The following is an 11,046-nucleotide window of genomic DNA, read 5'->3' on the forward strand; positions in this document are numbered from 1 at the left end:
CTCTGACAAACCATTCCCAATAAGCAAGTCCACATCTTTACTAGTGACAGTTTCTGAAACCCGCACACTTACAAGCCCAGCCTCTGACAAACCATTCCCAATAAGCAAGTCCACATCTTTACTAGTGACAGTTTCTGGAAACCCGCACATTTACAGCTTCCAGCCTCTGACAAACCATTCCCAATAAGCAAGTCCACATCTTTACTAGTGACAGTTTCTGAAACCCGCACCTTTACAAGCCCAGCCGCTGTCTTTCCTTCTCTCGGTGCTCACATGTATCGTCTTTCATGTTTGACCATCGAGTGAGTGAGTGAATGAGTATGGTTTTACGCCATTTGACAGCAATATTCTGACAATACCACGACGGGGACACTAGCAAAGGGCTTCATACATGGTCTTTACCCATGTGAGGAATCGAAGTTGGGCGTGACGAGCGAGATGACCTCATCGAGAACGTATTTCCCACATAGAGGCCTGGCAGTAGTTTGCATGAACCCAGAGTTGTCTCAATGACTGTAATTCATACATAAATTAAATACAAGAATTTAAGATTTCGTGTTTCTTTTTGGTTTTATTCGCGTAATTATTGCAGATCGTCTTGAAATTGCAGTGACCACTTCAACAATTCCTTTCTATTCGTGTTCCTGAGCTTCACACGGGGTGCCGGACTCCCAGGCTTCGTTCTCCGACTTGTTGTCCCTGAAACAAAAGGACCCATTTAAAAACAAAATCTCACTTTACGCACCTGACGTTACATGTAACATCAACATACAACACCTGATACAATATCATATTGCGCATTCTTTGGCCACAGGTTCCAGCACTGAACACATTACTGGTACCAGCACTGAACACATTACTGGTACCAGCATTGAACACATTACTGGTACCAGCATTGAACACATTACTGGTACCAGCATTCAACACATTACTGGTACCAGCATTGAACACATTACTGGTTCCAGCATTCAACACATTACTGGTACCAGCATTGAACACATTACTGGTACCAGCATTCAACACATTACTGGTTCCAGCATTGAACACATTACTGGTTCCAGCATTGAACACATTACTGGTACCAGCATTGAACACATTACTGGTTCCAGCATTCAATACATTACTGGTACCAGCATTGAACACATTACTGGTACCAGCATTGAACACATTACTGGTTCCAGCATTGAACACATTACTGGTTTCAGCATTGAACACATTACTGGTTCCAGCATTGAACACATTACTGGTACCAGCATTCAACACATTACTGGTACCAGCATTCAACACATTACTGTACCAGTATTGAACACATTACTGGTACCAGCATTCAACACATTACTGGTACCAGCATTGAACACATTACTGGTTCCAGCATTCAACACATTACTGTACCAGCATTGAACACATTACTGGTACCAGCATTGAACACATTACTGTACCAGCATTCAACACATTACTGTACCAGCATTCAACACATTACTGGTACCAGCATTGAACACATTACTGGTACCAGCATTCAACACATTACTGGTACCAGCGTTAAAACATTACTGTGCCAGCATTCAACACATTACTGTTACCAGCATTCAACACATTACTGGTTCCAGCATTCAACACATTACTGGTTCCAGCATTCAACACATTACTGGTTCCGGCATTCAACACATTACTGGTTCCAGCATTCAACACATTACTTCTTCCAGCATTCAACACATTACTGGTACCAGCATTGAACACATTACTGGTGCCAGCATTCAACACGTTACATCTTCCAGCATTCAACCACTACTGGTTCCAGCATTCAACACATGTTTTGTTTCCGTTACACAGGTATTTCCTAATCACCACGTACTTGCTCGTTCTAGGAAATGATGTGCACAAACAATTTGCTCCACCTCTTACGGACCATTCATCAAAGACCTACTTGCAGATGGCGTGCTTGAGGGCGTCGCAGCCCGTCACTATGGTGCCGTCAGTCATGCAGTGTTCTATCATGTCTTTCGTGCACATGTTGGACTCGCAATAGAACAGCGGCAGGCCTGAAAACAATACAGTCCCACGTGAACGAATTGTCAAATACAGATACAATGACTGTTTGATTCTACCTGGTACTCCACAATAGATGAGGTACATACAGGTGATGTGATACAATGACTGTTGGATTCTACCTGGTACTCCACAATAGATGAGGTCCATACAGGTGATGTGATACAATGACTGTTGGATTCTACTGGGTACTCCACAATAGATGAGGTCCATAGAGGAGACGTGATACAATGACTGTTGTTCTACTGGGTACTCCACAATAGATGGCGTACATAGAGGAGACGTGATACAATGACTGTTTGATTCTACTGGGTACTCCACAATAGATAAGGTCCATAGAGGAGACGTGATACAATGACTGACTCTACCGGGTACTACACAATAGATGACGTACATAGAGGAGACGTGATACAATGACTGTTGGATTCTACTGGGTACTCCAATATGGAAGCTGTGATTAAAGGGGAAGTGATAAAATGACTGTTAGATTCCTAGAACATTTGATACAAGGACAGTCTAATGTGGTACATCGGTTAAGAAGATATCAATGTAGAGTCTTCCCATAACGTAGGGAATATTCCAATATAACAGATGATTACAGACATACAAAGAGACATCGAGGTCTGGTAATGGGTGGATAAGGGAAAAGAAGTCTTGGTGTAAAATTTCAATACACAAAATGTTGGCTATTTATTGCACTAGTGCAAATCACCAGGAAAGACGTCAGGTTGAGGCAGATATTGATGCTGAGATGGGAGGGTGATGAGGGTGCTTCACCGATATACTTACATCTCTGGCCATCCTGCCATAGTCTGTTCTCCACCATACCGTCCCTGTAGGGAAGGACAGGAAGTGAGTGAGTGAGGTCACACATTGTATTCTTGTTGGGAATCGAGCCCGGGTCTTCTACTTAACGAGCAACCGCTTTACCTGGGGTAGCATAGCAGTTAAAGCGGTTGCTCGTTAAGTCATGAAACTCATTTAAACCTTGTACAACGACATATGAATCAGTTGGTCGATATAGTTAGTACCTCCTACGTCTTCAGCTGACATCAGATTAAGTGTACAGTCAGTATATATATTACAGCACCGTCTGGGATATGTTTGTGAAACGTTCTCAACACCATCGATTTCATTTACTCAGATTTCCCCAAACATATGCGGAGCTATTTGAACTGGAGCCACATTTGTGAACGCGTGGACCCACGACTCACTGGCAGACAGCTTGTTTGAGGTCGCTGCAGCCGTGCATCACGACGCCGTTGTTCATGCAGTGGGGGATGAGGTCGGCCGTGCACACGTCACTCTCACAGTACCCGTCGGGAAGACCTACAACAATATGGTAACGTTACTACACACAGTACCCGTCGGGAAGACCTACAACAATATGGTAACGTTACTACACACAGTACCCGTCATGAAGACCTACAACAATATGGTAACGTTACTACACACAGTACCCGTCGGGAAGACCTACAACAATATGGTAACGTTACTACACACAGTACCCGTCGGGAAGACCTACAACAATATGGTAACGTTACTACACACAGTACCCGTCATGAAGACCTACAACAATATGGTAACGTTACTACACACAGTACCCGTCGGGAAGACCTACAACAATATGGTAACGTTACTACACACAGTACCCGTCGGGAAGACCTACAACAATATGGTAACGTTACTACACACAGTACCAGTCAGGAAGACCTACAACAATATGGTAACGTTACTACACACAGTACCCGTCGGGAAGACCTACAACAATATGGTAACGTTACTACACACAGTACCCGTCGGGAAGACCTACAACAATATGGTAACGTTACTACACACAGTACCCGTCGGGAAGACCTACAACAATATGGTAACGTTACTTCACACAAAGAACTTAATTAAGCACCCCCTGTATTTTGGCAATGATAGGTTTTCAACACGTACATACAACTTCTCGTGGTGTCCACGATGGAAAACATGAGTTTTTCTGACCCATATGATCCTTTGACTGATAAAAAACGCCAAATATTTGGCATCTTTGTTGATTTTATGATGAAATTTGCTCAGTGTTTAAAAAAATACACACACTGATTTTCACAGAAAACCATGTCTGTACAAGTATGGCGCTGGAATGTTAAATATTGAATTAATTGGTGAATGTGAACATTCAAAATGCCATTTTGCGTGTCTTATACGATTCAAGGTCAATACCGAGTGTAACCTCCATGTGACTGTATGACAGCCATCACTCTACACCTCATACCCCCTGTCAGCTTCCTGGTCCTCTGAAGGGATAGTCTACGCCATTCCTCGTGTAAAGCAGCTTCCATTTGGGCCAGATTCTGTACAGAAGGATCCCTTTGTCCCAGATATGCTCCAAAGGGTCATTCAATCGAGAGATATGTCAAGGGTGCTTAGCTAAGTTCTTTGTGAATATTAATGAGTGCCCATATAATTCTATCCATAGGTGTGGTGCAGTGGTTAGACTGTCCAAACACATGTACCCACTGGTACCAACATCTTACAAAACAAGGAATTCCTCCTACATGTCCATCACTTGCCCTATCAGCAGACGATGTACTCAGCTCACTCGCACTCCTTTGGTCAACGTCCTGCCAACGCCCCACAGTACGCCCCATATGCCTGACAACACCCATACAAGACGCAACTAAATGTTCCCTTCACCCACCCACGACACCCTCACACACACACCCTCACACACCCTCTCACACACACACACACACACACACACACACACGCACACGCGCACGCGCACACACACACACACACACACACACGCGCGCACACACGTGTGACTTCCGGCATCCACACCCGACTTGTCCCACCCAAACAAGGACCCGCCTTACACTCACATGATGTTCGAGGGGTCCAGGCCATCTGTTCCGTCAGGTTCCTCCTGCAACATGAGTGTTTGACAGACTGAGTGAGTGGGCACAATTATGGTACATCCTGCTGATAATAACGCTATTTTTACGTAGTGAGTACTGCATAGGTTTCCGGACTGTATACCGGAATAATCCAGTGTCAACCTGGCATGCCACATTTCATATATCCTGTTTTGGGACTGTTTTCAGCCTCGTGATCTGATTTACCACTATTTACTGCCCTTTGTAATACAATGATTTGATTCGATTTGGTTTTAAATTTGTCATATCGCCAGTGAGCCCCCGTCGAACGCTTGAGAAATCAATTACTATTTATTTATAGTAATATTTTCGTGACGTTTTGAAACGTTTGCAATCTTCTAGTGAGAGCCAGTGTTCAAGTGTGTGCTTTCTGACCAATTTGGGTGTTTTTTCTACTAAGCTGGGATCCGTCTGTGGGTTAGTCTCGCTGACTGGTGTGCTCCTTGTGCGACGCTGACGCACGTTTGTTATTATTACAGGGTTCCCCATGTTCTGACTACAGTCCTTGCTGCCTTCTCTACTTGCTCGATATACGCTTTTGTTGTCAAAGAGTGCTAATTGTAGAGGCTCCCTGGTGAAAATCACGTGTATCCTTATGTTCCAAAGGGAGGTAACTAGTGGCAGTATTTTTTAACAGGCTCCTGTGACTAATCTAATAATCAAGTCAGTATTAACTTGACAAACATCTACTAGATGTGTATTTATATCCACCGTCTATGTTTTGTACAGACAAACAAACACGAACTGACGCTGATTTTCCATGCTCATGAACTGGGAATAATCTTAAAGGGAGAACTACCCTCATACTCATGCTAGATTACACCCGTGTCTGCATATGCGAAACTCAGGATCACTATGAACAGCGTACTATATTTCTGGGCCTCAACAAAAGTTCACTATTTTCTCCATACAAAACATACCTTGGAATGTTATTGTAACCGAGATTGAAGCAGTATTTGTAATGAAGGCAGAACGTGTTGATGTGGCCACCAACATCACCAACACAGCCACAACAAAACAGCACTAGGTCACTTTATGTAATACTGCAATTATGTTGATGTAAGTGTCGTGGTACCCGTAGACACACCTATACGTATTAGCAAAACATAAAGGTCTGTGATTTTTCAACAGATAAGATTGTGCAAGTCCAAGGAAGAAATATTTTAGCAACGTTATAAATTTACCAAATAGAGTTAAATAAGTTAAATTAAGGATGGACTATGTCATTTCCGTCATAAAGCTGTTGAATTAAGTTAAAATCAGTTGAATCATGTACTCACGAGCAGACAGCGTGTTTGAGGGCGTTGCAGCCGAGGACGATGGAGCCGTCACTGAGACAGTGGGGCAGCAAGTCGAAGGTGCAAGCCAAGTTCTCGCAGTAGTCGGACGGGCGGCCTGAAACGTCAGTCAGATACTACAGTCAGATACTACTGTCAGATACTACAGTCAGATACTACAGTCAGATAATACACAGATACTACAGTCAGATACTACAGTCAGATAATACAGTCAGATACTACAGTCAGATACTACTGTCAGATACTACAGTCAGATAATACAGTCAGATGACGCCCAATGTCATATTGACATAATACCCTAATGTGGGAGTATCACTTTAGCTGCCGTACGTTTACAGTCCAACTATAACCCGTATATACAGTGACTTTCTGCACTTTGCATGGTAATCGACCCTGATCGAGCCAATGCTTTTACCCACATGGTCAGCTCGCCATCAGTTTAAACATAGCACTCACAGGCTTGTGAAGGTGACCAGTCTGTCTGTTCAGTCTTCATGTCGCTGCAAGGAAAACAGTCATCCTGTTAATGGAGTAGTGGTGACAAGCAGCGACATCTAAACTTACACATGACAAATAAGGTTTTCTTTGAGATGATGTAGACAAAATATATTCAGGTCCTTAGGAGCTTATCTCTTGCGTTGTTGGCCCAATTTGTTTGATTGTCAGCCAAATAAATGCTGGTCCAGCGTTGGCCAAATACTTCTGTTAATGTACAGCTATAACAGCAACAGAAGGACAATTCTGGTTGAGACGACCTTTAATCAATGGTTAAATAACAATCACAACTTGGACACAGTTGCCAGGAGCCCTTTCTGACCTCAAATATAGAGTTAGAAGAACGGATCAATGGACGATCTCTTCACGTACCCGTGGTCTCTCCATGTGACCTGGCCACTCAGTGCATGGTAAAAGATGGTCAGATATTAATTCTATTCTCAGCAAAAAAAACTTTTGAGAAAAATATCCTTAAATTCTTATACATATGTTTGGTCTCCTCACCTTTAAACAGTAAACCTGCTAAAGTGGGAGGGTCCTATTTAGCACAGTACCATGAAACCCTTGCCCCACTTAAAGGAATACCACTTATAACTGAATTACATTAAAATACAATATATATTTCTATGTCTTCATCCTTAAGAATGTTGTATTTGATATTATGTAATATGCAATTATGTCCTCTGGACATAGATGTTGGAAACACCATTTATGTCAGTGCAGAGCTTTAGGTGCCGCCACAATACTGTTAACATAACCTGGAAGACGAATAGAAACAGATTATCTGTCTGTTTGAAACACGGACATTGCAAAATGAATAAGGTATTCTCTAACTGAAGGTCTGAATGTTGAATGTAAACATTGATAAAGTACCCATGCGTAAGTAGAGCGTTAAAACTCTAGGGCAGATGACCCGTAAAGATCCAGGTTAGAATTGATCTTCAGTACCCGATGCTTGTCGTAAGAGGCGAAAGATCGGGTGGTCAGACACGCTGAGTTGGTTGACAAATGACATCGTATCCCAAATGCTCATGCTGCTGATCACTGGATTGTCTGGTCCAAACTCGATTATTTACAGACCACCGTCACATAGCTGGAATATTACAGAGTGCGGCGTCTCTCTAGTTTCCAGCAAATAATTACCGGTAGTGGTATTTCTGAGAAAAGACAATGCTCTTTCTTCCGGTACAATTTGAACTTTATAAAACAGTGTAATTATGCACTTACCGTTATATATTCGAGGAAAATAGCAGTAAGGTTGGATATACATGTATTGTTGCGAAATAAAACATCGCACTCTCTGTGATGTTGGCAATTAAGAGTAGCGTCCCTTGAAGGAAGCATCCGAAATAATATCTGACGCTGTGATAACACTGAGCCAGCGTGAGAAACCCGACCGCGACATCGTCAACCAATATCAGCTCTGGAACATTAGGGTTCCTGTCTAAAGGTCTACATGACAAAACGTTTGTATCCCAAAACTGCTGCAGAAAGTTCAGCGAGGAAATTGAGAATACCTATTTTGACATTGGGACAGCCCAGTCGGGTATTAGGTGATGAGAATTAAAAACTAATTACTTGGACTCTGAAAAAAGGACATCAGTTTTTGAAGTACATAAAAATACAACAATACTATGTCTTAATGTGCTATCAAACATTGTGATACAATGGTTTCATGACTCAAATGTGCTATCAAACATTGTGATACAATGGTTTCATGACTCAAATGTGCTATCAAACATTGTGATACAATGGTTTCAAGACTTAATGTGCTGTCAGACATTGTGATACAATGGTTCTGGCATGTAGAAGTTTGCGAGGATACCCTCATTGTTATCTGGGACTGATGTTTACATTACTGCGCACATAAGCACGCTCAGTCAACATACTCGCAGACTGCGGTCTTGAGGCCCACGCATCCGTAGACGATGGTGCCGTCTGTCATGCAGTGAGGCGCGTAGTCCATGGTGCACCACTCTTGTTGGCAAAACTCGGAATTGTCTGCAAGCCCGGAACCTGTATCAAGTATAAGTGCGATTATATCAAACACTAAAGGGAACTGAGATAGTCCTGTTTAACTCGACCACACTAAAATAACTGACGGCCACAAGAAACTTTACACTGCAAACTGAAACAACTGAAACAACTGAAACAACTGAAGCAAAAGTCACGTTGAACTGATGAGACACTCGCTCTGACAGAAGAAAGCCTATGAAATTCCCGAATGGCACTAGAACAATAATTCCAGTGTGTGACACAGATGGGATTGGCACTGGAGCAACGGGTCCTGTGTGTGACTGAGATAGAAGTAAGCGTTTCAGTGTATGACACAGATGGAAGACACACCAGAGCTACAGGTCGAGTGTATGACACAGATGGAAGACACACCAGAGCTACAGGTCGTGTGTGTGGCACAGGTGGAAGACACACATACTTGAACTATCGGTTGCCTCCGTGTTTCTGTAACAAACGTGATGCAACAGGTATGGTCGACTTCAGACAGCCCATGGCAAACCCAGGACAACGTTCTACACCCAATGGAGACCGGTACCATATACCTTATAGATGTGACGTGTCAACAAACATGGTCGATTCTGGATGTGTGTGCGGATTGTCCATTACGGTGGAAGCTTGTTTCACCAACACCAACCTACAGCTGTCATGGCAATATTGGATGCTGCATTACTGTCAGTTTCAATGTTGATTTCAATGAGATGCTGGTGTATTCAATACATTTTACGTAATGCATCTCTCTTTTATGATTTCTTTTTAGAAACAACAACTAAATCGATTTATAGCTGTGGTAAAGTTCTTTTGATGGCCAGCTGTGGGAAATGTTTCTATAAATATTGTTGCAAAGAAACATGGCTACGAGGATACATACCGGCGAGACACAGCGCAGCAACAATAAATGCAGCAATCATGGTGGCTTGTTACTGGAAGGGTAAGTGACTGTAGTGAGTGAAATAGGTGAAACACGAGCATTTAAAACATACCTCGGAGAACAGGGTATGGATAAGCACGCTGATTCAACAAAGCCCCCTGACGGAACAGAGAGTTAATGAATGAAACTCAATAACTGAAGACTTACACAGTAGCGTAGTAATGCCTGAAGCACGACAATTCAAAACAGACTTAAGAGTGTAGAGAATCGAGTTGTGAAACACAATCACATAAAACAAACCAGAAATTCTTATTAAATGCAATGAGTAACACGCAGTCATATGAAACAACGCGAAAGGTCACTGTTGCTGTGATCGGTACAAGCTGAAAATACTATGGAAAAGAGACAAGTACATCTTTGATTTCTTCATTTTTCCTTTAAGTATACTTCAACAAAGTGACTTACATACAGAAGATCATATCTACCACTGAACTCTCTCTGTCCAACCCATACAGTAGGTTGAATCTACCACTGAACTGTCCCTGTCCAACCCATACAGTAGGTCGTATCTACCACTGAACTGTCCCTGTCCAACCCATACAGTAGGTCGTATCTACCACTGAACTCTCTCTGTCCAACCCATACAGTAGGTCGTATCTACCACTGAACTGTCCCTGTCCAACCCATACAGTAGGTCGTATCTACCACTGAACTGTCCCTGTCCAACCCATACAGTAGGTCGTATCTACCACTGAACTGTCCCTGTCCAACCCATACAGTAGGTCGTATCTACCACTGAACTGTCCCTGTCCAACCCATACAGTAGGTCGTATCTACCACTGAACTGTCCCTGTCCAACCCATACAGTAGGTCGTATCTACCACTGAACTGTCTCGGTCCAACCCATACAGTAGGTCGTATCTACCACTGAACTGTCCCTGTCCAACCCATACAGTAGGTCGTATCTACCACTGAACTGTCCCTGTCCAACCCATACAGTAGGTCGTATCTACCACTGAACTGTCCCTGTCCAACCCATACAGTAGGTCGTATCTACCACTGAACTGTCCCTGTCCAACCCATACAGTAGGTCGTATCTACCACTGAACTGTCCCTGTCCAACCCATACAGTAGGTCGTATCTACCACTGAACTGTCCCTGTCCAACCCATACAGTAGGTCGTATCTACCACTGAACTGTCCCTGTCCAACCCATACAGTAGGTCGTATCTACCACTGAACTGTCCCTGTCCAACCCATACAGTAGGTGGGAAGGAGGTAGACACCCTGAAAACTTCTAATACAGACTCCGAAACCTATTACGGGCTTGATAATGTGCCTACTCGTATATAGACAAAACAGTCGGTGGATGAACGCAATGCAAGCTTTAATGTTGC

General features: G+C 43.0%; 1 protein-coding gene across 1 annotated transcript; it reads right to left on the reverse strand.

Annotated features, from left to right (window-relative positions):
- Positions 1 to 569: 569 nt before the first annotated feature.
- On the reverse strand, positions 570 to 10,027 carry LOC124279992. Its single transcript, XM_046715875.1, has 9 exons — positions 9,651 to 10,027; positions 8,656 to 8,782; positions 6,728 to 6,771; positions 6,254 to 6,368; positions 4,920 to 4,963; positions 3,261 to 3,375; positions 2,836 to 2,879; positions 1,925 to 2,039; positions 570 to 699 (listed from the first exon to the last, which is right to left on the reverse strand). Exons 1-9 carry the CDS (start codon positions 9,688 to 9,690, stop codon positions 633 to 635), a joined length of 711 nt encoding a protein of 236 aa, XP_046571831.1. The 5' UTR covers positions 9,691 to 10,027; the 3' UTR covers positions 570 to 632.
- Between the last annotated feature and the right edge of the window lie 1,019 nt (positions 10,028 to 11,046).

Source organism: Haliotis rubra, unplaced genomic scaffold (assembly GCF_003918875.1).
Source record: "Haliotis rubra isolate DU_JTF1 unplaced genomic scaffold, ASM391887v1 Scf1070, whole genome shotgun sequence".
Lineage (NCBI taxonomy): Eukaryota > Metazoa > Mollusca > Gastropoda > Lepetellida > Haliotidae > Haliotis > Haliotis rubra.

Coding starts and splice junctions, on each gene's coding strand:
- LOC124279992 (XM_046715875.1), bottom strand. CDS start 9,690: ATGATTGCTGCATTTATTGTTGCTGCGCTGTGTCTCGCCG. Junction 2,880..3,260: donor CTCAAACAAGCTGTCTGCCA/GTGAGTCGTGGG, acceptor CCTTCCCTACAG/GGACGGTATGGTGGAGAACA. Junction 700..1,924: donor CTCAAGCACGCCATCTGCAA/GTAGGTCTTTGA, acceptor CTTTTGTTTCAG/GGACAACAAGTCGGAGAACG.